Raw genomic sequence first — 17,893 nt, 5'->3', positions numbered from 1 at the left:
TCAGTAAAATGCTTAAAACTTATTTTGTTGACATATCTGTAGCTATGAACGCAGGAAATTATGACTTCTTCCCCTCCACACTCTGTTTGACTGACATAGAAAAAACACGTTTAAAACTTGGATCCAGTAAATTTGCTGGTTAGATCAGCTCCCTATTCTTACTCATCCACCAACATGACTTCTCATATAAAAATATACACCTGATTGTCTATTTTCCTGACCCGATTGGCTCGTCCTTTTAACATGAAGCTCATAGGAGCTCTCTGACCACCCATTCAGTTCATTTAACACAGTGTTGACTGTAAAAAATATGAATAATTTTCCACTGCAAATGTTTTTTAAACACCTTGAAATTAATATAGATGATCTTTTTTTACATTTTATTATGTCACTTAATCAACCAGGCTAATTTCTTACAGACTTAACAGAACTACACATAGTAGTAGCAATTTCCTCATGGACTGACATAAAAATCCATCCATCCATTCTTTTAACCATCTATAATTAAGAGTGGTTCTAATATACGATACGTTTTACCCTGCAAACATCCTTTGACACAAGGGCAAATGGCTGCAACACTTTAAAAAAAGAGAGATTTTGGAAACCCTTCTCAATTTGTTAGATGCAGTTGCAGAATCTCCCCTCATTGAACTCTAGTGGCTGCCAGGATCTAAGTCAAGACTCTAATTATAGCTTTAAGGCTGAATGTACAGTCTACACTTACCTACTTACCATTACTTAATGTAATGTAGGCATATTAAACCACTGCTCTCCTCTCAAGGTGCCATCTAACACATCCCTACACAAAACACAGCCTCAATCCAGACTCTTTGTCTTTAATTGATAAAATGCTAATAAATGCTTTTCCCTCTTACATAGCATAGACATATGTTGAAGTACAAAATGTTGTGTTGGAATGTGTTCATCTTTCTTTCTTTTTCTTGCAGTTGCACCCACTGTTCGAATCATTTATCCACTGGGCATCTTGCGTGAGGGTGACTCCCTCACCCTCACGTGCTCTGTCACCGGTAATCCTCTGTAAGTTTGACTTTGGATTCGTGCAAACTAAGTCTGATACTGGCATTATGCTAGACTCGCATTTTGTAACTTTGACTCAGGAAAATATTCTGTCATATTTGTAATAGAGGTAGCAGTTGACAGGGCTCTGCTTCACCTATTGGATGATATGATTCCAGGCTGTTAGGAGCTGTCAGAAAGGAGTCTGTCTGTTTTCTGTTATGCATTTTTGGCAAACCTGATTAAAAAATTAAGACAGGATAGATTTTAAGAAATCTATTCAGTAACTCATTGATGTTTTAAGACATTATATTTTATGGTACAGTTTTAATCCCTTTGAGTGCTGAATTTCACAAGATACAAGTATTTTAACTTATGTGTGTTTTCTTTTGGTGTAAAAAACAGTCAAATAAAAAACATGTATTAAAAAATGACATGTATTAAATAACTTTTAATGATCATTTTCTCTACCCAAAGGAATAATCAACCAAATTGATTTTTATTAAGGTATATTATTTTTATATTAAACATTTATGTAGACTTTTTTTCCAATAAAAAACAGTTTTCAGTATTATAAGGTCAAATTTTGTCCAAAGTCTTTTAATATTTGTTTAAAAAAAATTTGAAACGAAAAGCTTGGAAAAAAAGAAAAAAAAATATGCACAGAAAATAGTTAATAAACGTTTTTAATTAGGTGCAATAAACTGAGTTTGATCAAATGTCTTATTTAGTTGTTTCATCTCTCAATGACACATGGACACATATTACCATAAATAGATATAAGGGTTTTGCTGCATACCAGATATTCTACCAATATTTTTCTTCAATGTGTTCTAGAGGTTCACATAAGTTATTTTCATCTACTTGACAGTGACTAATGTGGATTATAGTTAATGTATTCTAATAATCTATGCAGAGGCTCGCCCAAACCAATAGGAACTAATACATATTCTTCCATTTCGTAGACCTTCAACGCCAAACTCTTGCTAAATAGTCTCGGTTGCAGCAGCGAAGTCATTCGTGTGAAATGTACATACATCTATTTTAATGTTCAAATTGTGCAATTGTGTGTAAATTGCAGGTTTGTTGTTAGATAAATCTCATTAAAAATGAATTCTACTTCAAAAGTGAAACCATCCTTAAAACAGTACCCGTGCGTTTTTGTGGTAAAATGCTCTTTGGGACCCTCTACTGGCAGGAAAAATGCTCTGTCAGGAAAACGTGTTTCAGTTGAAGATTTTTTGAAGCAATAAAGAGTAAAATAATGGAGCTACAGCTTCAGATTTACATGCAATAACAGCACCAGTGTTTTTCTATAACAGCTAATGCTCAAGTCAGTTCACAGCAGACAGCACACAAAAAGTTTGCAATTTGCTGAATTCAAATTTATTTAAAATCTGCTTCATTTATGGTCTGTTTTGGTTAGTGTAAACTGAGGTGGCAGGAAATGTACTTCTTCTCGGTCTTTTGTCTTTTTTTTATAAATAATTCCCTTAAATTTATATATTTGCTTTTGAAATGTTATCTTGTCTAAGTAGTTAGTTTTTCTTCATCTAGGAGTCACTGAACATTAGAATAGCTTAAAAACTGGGGGGGGGGGAACACACAGGAAAATCCAGGAGTGCAGACTGAAGCCTGTTAATGACAAACATGTGAACATCTGCTATGTTTAAAATTCAGGTGAAAACTCTCTGGCGGCACGTGCCAAAGAAGTGTTGTGTCTGTAAGTTTAGTCAAAAACAGCCAAACTGCAGCAGCTGTGGCATCAGCTGACATTTAGAGTTTGACAGATGGGTGAAACTCACCCGATTCATATTTTATTGCATGCAGAACAGAGAAAAAGCACCTGAGACTGACTGAGAGCTTGTTCAGAGAGGAGACTGAGTGTGAATATTGTAAACTTGCACACACCTCCACTTGTGAGGAATGGTAAAACCAAGCAATATTCAACAATTTTTTATCAAATCTTTCTTTTTTCAGGATGTTCAGAGCTGATTGTACATTTTCCAAAAGGATATTGGGTCCTAAGCTCATAAACCACCACCTTCTGAATGGTCTGCCCATCTGTCTGTGAGAAATCTGGTCCACTAAAGCTCCTCAGTAAAGTTTCATGGAGCCACAAAGTGTAGCGGTCTTGTTCTGTGTGTCTATTGACTTTTATGAAATCCACAGAGAGGACTGGCTGAGAAGTGTTTTGGCGTTAACCTCACTGAAGCTTTCAAATGGCTGATTGGGAACGCTGCATGGATGCTTTGAGAATGTAGTTGACTGACAGAAAGAGACAGAACTGAAGTCTGCTCTGGACCCTCATCTTATGCTGGATTACACACAGATGCACATTTCTTTTGTCATCTTATGTTTGAAATGATTCTGGTCAATTTAAGCAATAATGACCAATAAAGATGTGCTCCATTGGTACAAAAAGTTGCACTTATTGTTTGGCTGTCAAGACAACAGCAGTTAAGGGGCATGTCTTGCCGTTTTACTTGACTACCATCTTATTTGTGCAATAACATCCCTAGCAATGTGTATATTTCAAAGAGAAAGATTTTACTAAGTGTACTTGAACGCAGGAGAGGTTAAAGAATGTGTGTGTGACACTAAGCAGAAAAGTGGTTTTATTAAACATGCCATGGGAATAGAAACCAGATGAGTCAGGATTATAATCTAGCCAGACTAGCATCAGCCATGACTCCCTGCCAAAGACACTCATACACAGATTTCCCCGCCAGGATGTCTCTGTAATCCCCGCACCTTCTGTCTGCACTGCCTGCCCATCTTTCATGACCAAATCATTTTATATCCCTTCATCTTGTTCCACACAATCTTCTCTTCCGTCTTCCCTTCATCTTTTCTGACACAGTTCGACTTTTTTTCCTCTTTCTATTTTCTGTCTGCTTTTGTCTTTTTTTTTTTACCTTACCCTTAACACCTGACACCTATTCCTCTCTCATCTGCCCTTTTCTACCTCCTGCCAACTGTTTCTCACCATCCCTGCCCTCTGACCATTCATCTCCTCATTACTTTTCAGGAGGAAGCGCCCTGTTGCCATTGGCTCCTTCTGCAAGCTTTTTTTTTCTCCATCTTCCCATGTCAACCTCACCCTGTGGTTTCCTTTACCCTTCTTTTCCCCTCTCTAGTTTTAAAACACTCCCAACAGCTGGTGCTTTTACCATTGTCTTATTTTTTGCATTAGATGACTTATGTTTTTGGGAAAAATTTGTCTAAGATTGATATGTTGTTGTTTTTTTTGGTGCAATTTTCTTAAGATCTGTTTACTTTCACTGAACTGTACTCAATTTTTTTTAGATAATTTATTTTTAATTACTTCATAAACCACCAATTTTACAAATTGTCTTAAACTGCTATGATCTTTAATAAAGTTTGGCAAGGGAAAGAGCTGTCTCCTTTAACAAGTGCAAGGCTTTATGTGGAAGATGCACTATCAAAATAGAGTGCTGGCATGAATAGACTTCAAATTTAATACTATAAAGTTAGAACAAAAACAAAGCATTGAAAAATGCCTGTGTAAATGAGAAAGACAAACATGTTTGGTGCTTCAAAACCTAAATCTAGTTGTTTGAAACGTTTTTAAAATTTAACACCAAGTTCATCAAGTTACAAGAAAAGTTTACCGCTTTTAAAATGTTACGCTTAAACAGAAATAAACTGCAACTTTGCTCCAGTTCTGGAATATATGTAAAAATTCAAACTGCACATTCAGACTAAACTATATCCATAAATATAATAATTTATTACATTTGGTACTCGAAAGAACGATTTTCATAGTTCCTGGAAGTAAGGCAACTCTCTCTCTGAGTCGCCGCCTTTCTCTCCTTCTGGGAGCCGCACATTTCATGGTGTCAACCTACAGCCGGCCTCCGTAGCGTGTTTGCGTTTCGCCCATGAAAACGAACAACAAAATACCATTTTGGGGTTGTTTTTTGAGGGGAATTAAAATTACAAAACACTTAAATGCTGAAAAAAGTTGAGTTTGCATAATGTAAGCCCTTTAAAGATATTGCTTATATCTGAGGTAGAGACTTATTTATCTTTTTTTATTGGAATTTTTGATATCAAAAGAAAAAAACAGCTTCTTTTTTTTTTCATTAAATAACTGATTTTGAAAAACATTGTCATTTGAGGAATGGTTCACTGACTCATCAAATACTATATTCTGTATCCATAATCCCTCACAGGCCTAGACATATTCAGTGGTCCAAGATTAATGACACCTTGCCTGAGAGGGCAGAGATCTCTGGGCCCACTCTCCAGATTTCCCGTCTCAGCCAATCACACAACGGAACGTACCTGTGCCAAGCCCAGAACAACTTTGGACGCGCTGCTGATCAATACACTCTGTTGGTGTATGGTGAGTACTCGCTTATCTTTGATTCATCTGAGATTTCACATGCAGAGAAACATGCATAGCAAACGTGTTTGGATAGCACTTGTCTTTTTTTTATCTGTCCAGTTTATATTCTTTTACCAAATGATGTCACAAAAAAGTTACATCTAAATGGATTTAGTAAAGGTAGAAAACATTTTAATTAATCAATGCAAAAAACATGTAACACTATTTCTAAGGTTTTCAGTCCCAGCTTTGGCTTGTGAGGAATCTACCTCAACTCTGAAAAGACTACAGATCTATTGTAGTTTTAATCCATAATTCTGAAAAAAATGTTGTACATTTGTTGTGTTACAGCGACTACAGTTTGCTTTCTTAACAAAGCAGAGTTGTTAGCAGGGCTTTTGTCCTTTTCTTTTCCAGTATGTTGCACCTAGGTTCACTGGTGGTGGATAGATTGTTAATGAAGGTTGACCCAGATGCAAACACCAAAAACAGGGGTACTTTATGTGTGACACAAACAGTGCACAGTTTTTTTTCTGTGACAAATTGGCAAACTTTCAGTTAGAGTCGAATGTGAATATGAGGTCGTGTTTTCTTGTTGTGCAATTCAAAAAACAAGGGAGCAAGCTTGTTGTTGAACAAAGAGATGAGGGCAGCAGCAGAAGCAGCTAAGAATCTTCTCGCTCAGCTGTTATTTGGCAGCTATTGTGGTAGATCAAAACTGGAGAGTTTTTGACTGGAGTGGAGATCTTCAATATTATCTGGCAAATTTGATTATGCTCTTTTAGTAGTCATTCAACTCGTCCCCACCCGCATTTCTCCTTTACACCGCCCTCCAATTACATACGCATCAACACTTTCCCCATGCTTGGCGACACTGGCAAAAGAAATTGTCATTCTCAACCAACACCTTTCTTTTCTCCTTCTTTCTGTCTGATCTCAAAGGTCAGACACACCTTGAGTTCTGGATTTCTACTTCTGCAGGAAAAGGATTTTTTTTTATCCTCTTCTGCCTCTACTGTTACATTTTTTTGTCGTCCATCTTTCTGTCCATCCGTCAAACCAGCCATCTATTTCCTGCTGGGACCAGGTCAAAGGGCTGACAATGTGACCAGACGTCCCTAGACCTCCCGCTCTGCCACCACTTCCACCAGCTGTTTTTGGGGAACATGGAGGCGTTTTCATACCAGCCAAAAGATACATTGCTTAAGCAAGTCCTTGGCCTGCCCTGAGGCCTCCACCCAGTGAGACATATCTAAAACATATTCCCTGGGAGGGGTCTGGAGGGCATCTTGATTTTGTGCCTGAGACACCTGGACTGTACCAAAATCTGTCTTTAATCCCCCCTGGATTTCTCAGTTTTGCATCCAGTCTTGAGTTGTGAGCATAATTTGGAGGAAATGCATTTTTAATGTTTCAGCAGCAGTCGTCTACTTTCTTCTACAGATTTGAACCAAAGTAAAAGAAATAGATTTGAATTATCTTCACACGCATACGTTTTAGATTGGAACCAATCACCAGAAAAGAGTCTCAATTAAGGGATTTCTGGTATTCCAAAATTAAAGAAAAGAAAACATCATGTATTTAAAAGATGTTTCTCATCACGTCTCAAGCTATGGACATCTGTCTTTCTCTGGGGTTTTTTTCCGATGCCCATCTGTCTTTGTCCCTTCCCCAAGTTCCTTTCCTCACCTCGATTTTTGAACATCAGCGGTCTTTCACCTTGCCGTGGATCTGCCTTTTCCCCAGGTTCACTTGCAGTTCAGTGTCTTTGTGTGAAAAAACAAGCGTTTGGAAGGAGGTGAGAAGTCAGGAAAGGGTTGATTGGGCTACTTAGGGCATTGGGTTCTAGACAAGGATGGTGGAATGGATAAATGAAAAGGGAGTAAGGAAGGACAGGGAAGGTTGAAAGCAGGTTAAAATATAATACAACGGCATGTCAGATAAATGAAATGTCTATTTGGTTGGCTCCCACGGGGAATACCAAAGTGCGTAGCTGTAGGACTGCAGTCGAAAGACGAAGTTTCTGGAAGGTACAGGATGAGTCAGCTAAAAAAAGGCAGGTTCAGAAAAACTACCACCTTTGTCCCACTCAGTTTTTACCATCCCTGAATATACTTTTTTACACGAACCAAAAACTGCTGCTTATTTGTTTTTCTGGCCTTACAAATTGTAACTTCATGAATGTAGATAAACATTGCTGTGAAGAAGAGCTCTAAAGCAGGAGCTCCGCTGGAAGCCTGGGAACGGTGAAGTTTGCCACCCGCTGCTACGTCTGTGCGTTTGGGTTTTTCTTTTTTTCTTTTTGCATTTAAAAGGGATGTTTCCTGTTAGGAACATTCAATTGAATTCAAACGTGAATAAAATGTAACATTGCTTTACTAAAGTAGCCTAGAATATAAGAACATACACTAACCACCACAAGGGAAGCACTTGCAAAATGCAGAATGGTAAATGGCGTATACTTATATAGCGCCTTTCTTCCTACAAGGACAAAGCGCTTTACAGTCACAGACCCATTCACCCAGTCAAACACACATTCACACACACAGGAGCATCTGCTTTTCATTTTCTTGCTTTTCATCTATTGTCATGTTACATTTTATTTTCTCATGTGCATATTAAAAGCTGCACATACATCTGACTTTGCGGATTGAGTAGTGAAAGTCTAGATGCTCCTTTACATAATTGAGCTGAGCTGCTGCACTCAGATGAATTGCTAAGCAAATAAAAGCCATTAGGGCTGTGTTGCAGAAGGATGAAATTGAGAGAATATGAAAAGAGAAAATCAAGAGATTCAAATTTGGGGTTTCATGTATAGGAGACTCTCCATGAATGTTTGTGTGCTGTTATTTCTGTCAAATAATCCTGCAGAAGTGAACAGGAAGAAAAATCCAATGACCTAATAACTGTATTTGTAGATTGATTAAAAATAAAGCCAAGGGGCAGAAAGAGAGACAGAGGGGCTATTACGTGACCAGGGATTTGTCTGTGTCTCCTTGACTGGTGTAATGAGCCGTCAGGATGATTGGAAAGAAAAACACAGACTTCTGTTTAATGAAGTGAGACTTTAAAGCATAGAACCAAAGCTACACCATAAAGAGTGTGGAGAGTAGCGGTTGTGCGAGACACACTGCAATGACCTGGAGTTAGTTTTGTCTTCAGTTCTGTTTTACTTCACCCATAATCATAAACTTGAGATCCAAGCAAGTTTTGAATGAGGCTTCAAATGAATTGGGTTGACCCTCACACCCTCGGCGGTGGACCTTGTGCCTTGTGGCTCTGCACAGAGTGCACTGATGGACAACTGGATAGACAACCGGCGCTTTGGGCCAGGCTCTTATAATAAAGGAAAGCTAAACATAAAAGAATTCCAAGTGGTGAAGCAGTATCCTCAGGCGTACTGCAGAATGAGATACAAGCAGAAACGCCATTATCACAAGTGCCGCCTCAACCATCCCTGGAAATAACACGGGCTGCGCGCCTGATTGGCAGGCGTGTAGTGTTAATGAATAACAATATGATGTGGAAAAAAGGATGCTATCGGCCAAGAGAACGACAGCTGTATGGCATTCTCCTTAATTAAGCTGAAGGGAGGGAGTCCAGTCACAGAGGAAGGGAAGTTTTGAGGCAGCCGAGTGAAGGTGTGGGCTGCAAATGAGGGACTGGAGCAACTCAGAGAAAAAAAAACGAAAAGTCAGAGATGCCAGGGGGAAGATATAAAAACTAGAAAAAGGTTAAAAAAAATAATTTCAAGTTAGAAGTTAATTATAATACAGTTAATTAGAGCATCCAGCTCTGCTATTAATCTTTAGCCATGAGTTTGGAGTGACAACTACATACACGACATGCAGGCTTCTAATGTATGAAGGACAAATGCAATTGAATCATTTTAGATATTTTTCATGACCCGACTTTGGTTCTTTGTCGCTTTTAGTTTTTCATCACTCTTTGTCTTGAACAGAAAATGCATCATGTACGTTTCTTTCAGGGAGAAGAAAGACCTAAGCTGGCCTTGAAGTGAGAAAAAAAGCATGAGGGGGAACTATAGTGCTGACATAAGAAGAGTGCAAAAAGAGATTGATGATCTCAGGGCCAGTGGGAGAAAGGGGGAGAAGAGACAGAGGAATACTTACCAATAAATTACTCCTGGGCAGAAAGGGCACTGTGTGTTTGTGCGTTGTTGTGCGTGTAGACATTTTTGTTGAACCACTGTTTCGAAAAAGTTTGCATGTGCACACGACTGCATTTGCATCGATATCCAAACAAAAAAACGTGTTTGCGTGTGCGCTTTAGCAAACCTAGTGTAAATTGCATGTTGCAGCTGTTTCGCGATTGTGTGATGGAATGTCATTTTTCACTCAGAAAGTGCTGATCCTCACACACATGCATGCATTTACACCCACGTCTCCCCGCTTCCTTTCAGCTATTCTTTTTGTCTTAAACAGCAATATGAACTTTCTACCTCTTTACCCACCATCTGTGTCTTTGCCATTGATTTGCAGAATGTCAGGATCCAAACTATTGTTCGGGATTGAATGAAACAATCCCTGTATGGTGCTTTTTTCCACAGGGGATGCATCTGTCAGGCTCTGTCCCTTGCCATTGTGCGATAGAAAATGTTCCAGCAATAGAGAACGTGTCCCAAGATATTACTACTGCTTTGTGAATGAATGTCAATCTGCCAGGATAATTTGTGTCAGCCTCTTCTTCTAAGCATTTCTTTAACATTGTAAACATCTCCTTCAGGCCGGTCAGCCTGAAAGCATCATTTATCGACATCCACATCCAACCTTAGCTGTCAAAAATCAATTCTAATTCGAAAAAAATAGAATTCAGAAAAAAAATGTGATAATGGTTTATTATGTGGAGGAATTTCATCTATCTTTGGCATTCTGCATTTCAGGCTAGTTATTAGTGCGTAGCTGAGTAAAACAGACTTATGTCCACCAACAGAAGAGCTTCCATTAACTAGATTCATGTTAGGTACTAAAGCATGTGTCATATTTTATGTGCATTGTTAACTTTGCTGCAAAACCCGCCAACGTTGTGTTTAATTGTCTCTGCATGCTGTAGATAATAGCATTTTGTCTGTATGTGTGTGTGTGTTATCCCATTCCCTGTCTGTAGATAATGTGTCAGTCACAACCATGGTCCCTCCCACTCCTAACACCACCCAACCAATCACCTTCCATCATGTCACTCAAACCCTCCTGCCAGACAGATTTCCCCCGGCGCCACCAGGTAACACACATGCATACACACACCTTTTTTTTTTTCAGCCCTCACCTCACCTCATACTATGTTCTGCAAGAAAAGGATCAATGGAGGGGGTGACAAGTGGGGGAGTCTTTTAATCGCCCTGTGTTTGCTGCTGTTTTGGCCCTTTATCAAGGCTTAAACGAGATGCCTTTCCAACTACAATCCAGCAGAGGGGCCTTCATTAACCTGGTTCATGATAACAAGTCATAAACCATGTGTCATGTTTTATGTGAGGTGTCATTTCTACCACACAAGCCTCCAAAGTTTGTGTTTAATTGCCCCCGTCTGTTGTAGATAATAGAATTTATTAGTGTGTGTTTTCCAATCAGCTGTGTACAGATAAAGTGAATGAAAACAAAGTACAGTCATTTTAAAGTATCAACGTAGAGACAGTGGTTTGAAAATTAAAAAAAGAAAACGCTCTAAATCCTGCTTTGTTCACGTGTCATTTCGCCACAACTGTTTAAAATGACAACTTTAGTATTCAGAGCTAGACTCAAACACTGAAATGAATTATCATAAAAAGTCTTAGCAGAGAACCCTCTCGGCACTGCACTTTTAATTCCGGAATAAACAAGTTTAATTAACTGAAAGCACTGTGTACTTTGTCTGCTGTCACATCTAAGAACCCATGTGAGCCCCCGTCTTTTATGCCACTGCTTTCAAATACGAAGCAATTGAAATAATTAAGATTCACTAAGTGAACTCCTTGGTAAGTTCAAAACAAGTATTTTTTTAAGGTAAAATAAATGAGTCTATTTCTTGAAAAAGTCATCATTTTTATGGCAGTAATGAAGGCATAAACAGATTTTGTTTGATTCAGTTTAGCGATTTATAAAACAGTATAATCATTATTACTCTGTAATCATTGCTGCCAGAAGATATTAAAACAAAGTATTTGTACAGCCGAAGTGGTCGAAGCTTCCCTCACTGTCCTGGTGATCACATTCCTAGATCCCCTCCTCTGCCTCCTCCATCCTTTCCTTCTAACCTTTGATGTTTTCCACTGCCCAACTACCCTAAATGGCTCTCAGGAGCTTCATCATTTATTGGTGTTCTCATCACATCCCAGGGGTCAAAATCACTTCAAATTTATAGGCTCACCCATTTAAGGATGATATTTGGTAATCTGTGTGTGTTGAGGAGTGGCATAAGACTTTATGGCTGATTACTGAATAATGTATGTGTCAGTCTTCCATCTACACTCTCTTCAGCAGTTTTGGCTCCTAATCAAAGCATGTCTGAGTTGAGCTGACTTTCCAACTCATCCAATGACAAAGGAGCCTCCATTAACCCAGTTCACCGCACATAAAGCACCATGCTTTATGCTTTCATGCTTTATGTGCTGTGTCATATTTACCATAAAACCCGCCAACGCTCGTGTTTAATTGTTCCTGCTTGCTGTAGATCATAGTTTTCAATGTGTGTGTGTTTTTATTTTCCCCATGCCTTGTCTGTTTGTAGATACTGTGTCAATCACAACCACGGCTACACTAACCCCTAACACCACCCAGTTAATCAGCTCTCATCCTGCAGCTCACATTCACCAGGAACACAGCAACCAAATGGATCCGGAAGGTGCTGCCCTCACATGCACACACACACGCACACACATCTGTTTCCTGCTGCAGCCCTATTTTACTGTGAATCTTTATGAGTCTATGCGCCTGCAGAATCTTGAATATGCACCATGCCCAACCACCTTCCTCATTTCTTATCACTGGCTGTTTGAAGTCTCCTACCACTCCTACCAAAAGCATTGCTCTGTAAGCATTTGCATGAGTGTGTGTGCGCGCGCGAGTTTCCATGCTGGGTTAGGTTTTACGCACCTTGGTGGAGACTGCTAGTGATTCTGCATGAAGAGCTTATGGACTGACATTGTCCTCTGGAGGGCCCAGACGGTGTTACAGAAAACACATTTTTTCACACACATATGCAGAAAGACAAAGGTAGAATGAAAGATCAGGGATTTTCAGGTTGTTTTCTGTATATGTTGTCCCAAAAGAGGGCTGTGTGGGTATGGGGAAAGTTACTTTGCTTCTCTGCATGTTTTAAAGAGTGACTACACATTCTCTTTAGTAGTTTTCCTCTCTTTTTAGCTCCTGAAATGATCTCATCTACTCTCCTGCTCGCTGTAATTTTCGTCTGGTTTCCACACTTTCAGTTTCTTAAATGGTGAGGTGAGGCAAAGGGAGCACAGCATCCTTCTTGTTCGACTGTTGCCTCCGCCATCACCTGTGACAGGTTGTTCACTTGCTGGGTGATGCATGAACCCTTTGGTGGATGTTTAGTCAAAGCTGATGCATTATCCACAGGGCTCCTAGGAGAAAACAACACAGTTTTTAATTCTGTCAGTCAATTTGCACAAAGCTCTGGGCTGCAAAAGATTAAAAAACAGTGCAACATGAGGAAGAGGTAGAGCTCCTCTGCACTCCTCATGGGAGATATTGCTTTGACCAACAGCTCTGTCTTAATACATTTAAATCCCATTAGTTATGTAACCGTCAATGTACCCATATCAATTTTAATTACACTCACCCATGTCACTATGTGATCTTAATCAGTTTGTCCATGGCATGCACTTAGAAGAATGAACTGTTCATGGTTCAATTTGTGAACTGCCGCTTCTACCTTACTGCTGCTTTCCCGGACCCTGATCTCCACATATTTTATTGATGCTTTAATTCTTTCCTATCAAGATATGCATCAATACCTACATGTCCTTGCCTTTTATGTGAATAATTATTATTATTTCAAAAATTCCACTGAAAAAGCTGTTGTTTCTCTTAATGGCATTCATACTTCTGCCTCAAAAGATACTCGTTACCAACATCCATACTAGTTGTATATCTGGTGGTCATTTATTCTGTTATGTTTGTGACAGCCAACGTGTGAATTTGCAAAAAGCCTTTCACTAAATATAGCTTGCACACATGCTTCTTTACAACTAACAATTAGCTTGATGGTTCTTTACGGCTGAGTGGAGAAACTAACAATATCTCATGGCCTGTTCTTTTCTTCCCTTGGACTAATTGAATGTTATAGATCATTACATGAATGTTGACAACAGCCATCTTTTCCACAGATAGATCCTTAAGATGCCATCCATTATGTGGGAGGCTTTGACTGGGTTTCAGCATCACTTCTCATTCACTTTGTAGAGAAAATATCAACATATTAAGATTCTAGGATAATAATTCAGTACAAGGAGCTGATATTTAACTATTTAATTCAATTTTAACCATGTAATTTTTAAGTGGAAATGATGAAAACAATTTCCCAGGAAATGTCCATCTTTCTGCAGCATATCTGTGGGAAAATAACAGGATTTTATGGTCAGGGTTTTTCATTACTAACCTGCTAAAGGTGTGTATAGTTGTTACAAGGTGGGATTCGGCACAAACGATTTCCTACTTCTCTCATTTTTGTCTGGAAATTGTCACAAAACTTCTCCCACCTTTTCTTTTGATTATTATCTGTTGTGGTTCATTTTTAAGGTGAAGTGCTTCTCTGTTGCATCACACAGGATGTAAACACACAAAGTTTCCCTCATTGGAAATGCATTGTGCTCTTGCCAAGTGCTTGGAAATAGTGTAGAAGTTGACATCCTTATTTCTTTATTCATTCCCTTCGTTTTTCCACCTTTTTCTCACCCATTCAGACTGTCTGGCATTCTGTTCAGTGGAGGGTGATGAAAGGTGATAATGCAAGTTGGGTGGAAGATATCGAATTCTCCTCTCCCAAGCCTTGCTCCCTGTACACACTCCCATTCTGCTGTTTTAATGTGCCCCTTTTGTCTCCCCTTTATCTCTTCTGCTTTCATTTTTGATCCATCTGTTTCTTCATCTCAATGTCTTTGTCCGCACCCTTCTCTCCTATTATCTCTACATTTCCCTTCAAAGATCCAGCCTTCAGCTGATGTGCTCTGTTTAACCCCCTTGTTCTCACAGATCCTGGTGCAATCGTAGATTCTCAAAGTGCAGTACCATATAAGGCGATTGCTGTCGTTCTGGCCCTTCTGGTCTTCACCGTCATCTGTGTCCTTGTTGTCACCATCTGGTGCTCAGTTCGGCAGAAAGGTAAAGTACAGACACACTCTAAAAATGCACAGTTATGTTTGTCACAATGAGAGTATTTTATCATTTTTGCTTCCGAAATTGTTTCTCACTTCTACCGCTTCCAGAGTAATTTGCAGTTAAAAAAAACTCATTGGAGGGGCCAGTTACGCTCAGATTCTTTATAAATAACCCTTTAAACTCAGGTGTAAAATTGTCAACAGAGAGAAAGCAGAGTGTGATGCTCTTCTCTGGCAAACCACTGTCCATAATAAATAATCTTGGCCAGAGGAGTCAACGAGAAAGGATGGAGTGGGCTCTGTAGGTGTGGCTTTGAGGTTTTATGACTGCATGTTACATTGTATTAAGGCTCAAAGCAGCCTCCCTGCGCTCCCCATCTTTCTAAGTGCTCCTTTTATTGGCAGCCTTACACTATACACTGCAGCTGCCAACGAGCCATCTCGAAATAGTGTAGCAAACTATAACCACCTTAACTTACCCTGTGGCTAGATAAGCCATCAGTCAGTTTTCAGCGTGGCTTGGCCACATATCAGAACACAGACAGGACCCTTACAACCAATCAGTGCTGAGACAGGGCCATCGAGGCTTTGTCTTTGCTCTGTCATGACTGTCAGTGTGGCAGGCAGCCTCTGTGGTAAAAAGATTGAGAGTGTCGTTCAGTCTTGGATTGAAGGCACACTCAAGCAGGAAGATGACATGACCTCCATAAGACCTGGTAGAGTTTTTATAGACTTTTCTGGAGGATGTAAACTTGGCTTTTTTTCATGCACCTGACATTACCGTCAAACTATTTTACTATGACTTATTGTGCTCTGTCTTTTTTCTCAATTACCCTCATCGCTCCCTTTTCATCACCTCTTTCTCTTATGAATCTTACGTTCATGCATCCATCTGCCACATCTAATTTCTGCTGATAGGCTCATATCGTACACGAGAGCCTATTCTGGCGTGGTATTGACCTAACAATCAGTTAACTAATGGATTAATCAGTCTTAGGTGTGGAGCAAAATAATATTATTACTGTATGGTTGATAAAACTGCATGGCGCTGCAATGATCATGACGCTTTGCCACCTAACCTTGCCCCCACTATCTCCTTTCTTTCTACTCTCTTCTCTTTCTCGATATTTCCATCCAGGTTCCTATCTTACCCATGAGGCCAGTGGGTTAGATGAGCATGGCGAAGTGCAGGAGGCCTTCCTCAATGGGAACGATGCCAGCCAGGGCAAGAAGGAGTACCTACTGTAACCCCTCTCCTTTCCTAATCCTGTCCATTCTGACCTCATACACCTGCCCTTCCTATCCCAGTCTCCCACCATACACACACGTGCACTCACTCAAACACACACGTGACTGTATTCAAGTACAGCACACAAACAATCCATCTCACTCCATGTCCCTTCATGCACACTCAAAACCCGGACAGACTGAAAGCAAGAGAGCCTGTAGACCCACCAGACATTAACGACTGTGCCATATTTAATGTAAGTCAAAGACACTGGAAAAAAAGAGGGCAATGACAGTGAGAGAGCGCGGGCAGAAGGAAGCGAATGTATAGAAAAATCCAAGTGATGCCATAATTGTTTTGATTGGGAAGGGAGACAGCGATGCGGCGGAAAGAGCCACTTTGCCTGTGCAGCTGCCGAAATGGAAGGAGAATTAGAGGGAGATGACTGCGGTAATTCCCTGCCTGAAGAAGAGAAGAATCCAATTCACTAAGCTTTTTAACTGGAAAAGACTATAGGAATTCTGTGCACGATGAAAAGAGGCAAGGATCGGGCAAAGTTGAGCCGCGGAGAACATGATGAAAAAACGCTGAAATTCTTCAAATTGACAAGGCATCTTGTCCCCACAGCCCAGCTCAAGTATAACTCCAGAAAGACACAAGTAATTAAAGTCAGAGTCCCTGGAATCATCCATACCATAAGAACAAGCTAATTCTGTTTCTTTCCTTCTGCACGGTGGCCTGCCAGTTAGTTTACAGAAAAGCTCATGTTTTTGAGTGTCTGCGCCATAAAAGGCACGAGGGTTTCTGCTGTAATCTGCTCTCAACATCCTCTCTGTACACCTGCTGTTACCATCCTGTCCTCTTCTTCTATATCCGTCTTTCTGTCCCCCTCTTTTCCTCCTCCTTTATTGACTCCTAATAATGAAAAGATTAGCGTTGGGCCGTGTTCCTGTGAAAGAAAAGAAATGCGACTTGCTAAGGCATTTAAGACTAGCTTAATTATTTTAGAATGTCATTAGGAGGATCAAAAAGTTTGAGAGTTCTAAGAAGGGCAAGTGGAGAGACAGCAACAAAAGGACAAGTCTGATGGACATTTTTCTGAATGCGACCACAAATGCAGCTACATGCACACAAACATACAGTAAACAAGTTGACAGAACAAATATACATATCTCTCAATTCTTTGTTTGTATAAAAAAGAACTGTGTAATAAATTAAATTAAACTTTTAAGAAATGAAAAAGAACTGTTTACTATTGAAACACGTTACCAACCAATTATACTAACACAGAATATTAGCCTATAGAAGCCGAACAAACTACTGTCCAGTGATCTTTAAAAAAAAAAATTAAAAAAAAAAAAAAAAAAGAAAATTGTCTTTACAAGAAACCAGAGGTCTTATTGATTTTTTTAAAAATAATTATTGGTATTATTTGAACAATTATGATTGTTGTTACTGTTATTATTGCCGTTGTTATATTATAATTGTAAATGTTAAAGAACTGTACACTTCTCATGGTTTGTTTTTGGTTCTACTGTAGATAAATTACTCTCATTTTTCACTTTTTCCCTCTTTCTTCCCAGTATTTCTCTCTCTTTGTCTGTTGTGCCTAGTTGTCTCTTCTCCTGTTTTTCACTGGTTTATTTTTGAGTCCATGTGTCACTGTTGATATATAGCTAACTATTTCTTTATAGGGGAAAGATACAAAGCACGACAAAATAAAGAAAAAAACAAAAAAAATATTTGTCAGATTCATTTTTGGATGTGGTTTCTATGACATCGTCTGTTTTTATTTTAATAAAACTTGTGAAAAAAGAATAGTGGCTGCGACAGATGTTTAGATCAGTCCAGATTTGAAGAATTACAGGTTGAGTCACTTTTATCTGGAAGTGCTTTTATAACAAACACAGCACGGGTTTCTGCCTCTGGACTGATGAATCCCAATAAGAGGCAGTGGAGG

At 39.3% G+C, this 17,893-nt stretch overlaps 1 protein-coding gene across 12 annotated transcripts in view; it reads left to right on the top strand.

Annotated features, from left to right (window-relative positions):
- Window positions 1-17,313, top strand: part of cadm4 (cell adhesion molecule 4) — a 189,640-nt gene extending 172,327 nt beyond the window's left edge. For 3 of the 12 annotated variants that reach the window (XM_011485610.4, XM_078933625.1, XM_011485608.4), the window contains 6 exons: window positions 948-1,038; window positions 5,217-5,389; window positions 10,499-10,612; window positions 12,095-12,208; window positions 14,581-14,709; window positions 15,844-17,313. In XM_011485610.4, coding sequence (XP_011483912.1) covers window positions 948-1,038; window positions 5,217-5,389; window positions 10,499-10,612; window positions 12,095-12,208; window positions 14,581-14,709; window positions 15,844-15,953 — 731 coding nt within the window. In that variant the 3' untranslated portion in view covers window positions 15,954-17,313. Of the gene's footprint in view, window positions 1-947; window positions 1,039-5,216; window positions 7,819-7,920; window positions 9,191-10,498; window positions 10,613-12,094; window positions 12,209-14,580; window positions 14,710-15,623; window positions 15,703-15,843 lie in introns of those variants that run through there. The other 9 variants (XM_078933627.1, XM_078933628.1, XM_011485615.4 and 6 more) reach the window with 5 other exon arrangements.
- Window positions 17,314-17,893: the final 580 nt, after the last annotated feature.

Source organism: Oryzias latipes, chromosome 16 (genome assembly GCF_053564925.1).
Source record: "Oryzias latipes strain Hd-rR chromosome 16, Olatipes_Hd-rR_3.1".
NCBI lineage: Eukaryota > Metazoa > Chordata > Actinopteri > Beloniformes > Adrianichthyidae > Oryzias > Oryzias latipes.
Note: the sequence above shows the minus strand (reverse complement) of the source record. Positions and strands in the feature narration are given on the sequence as shown.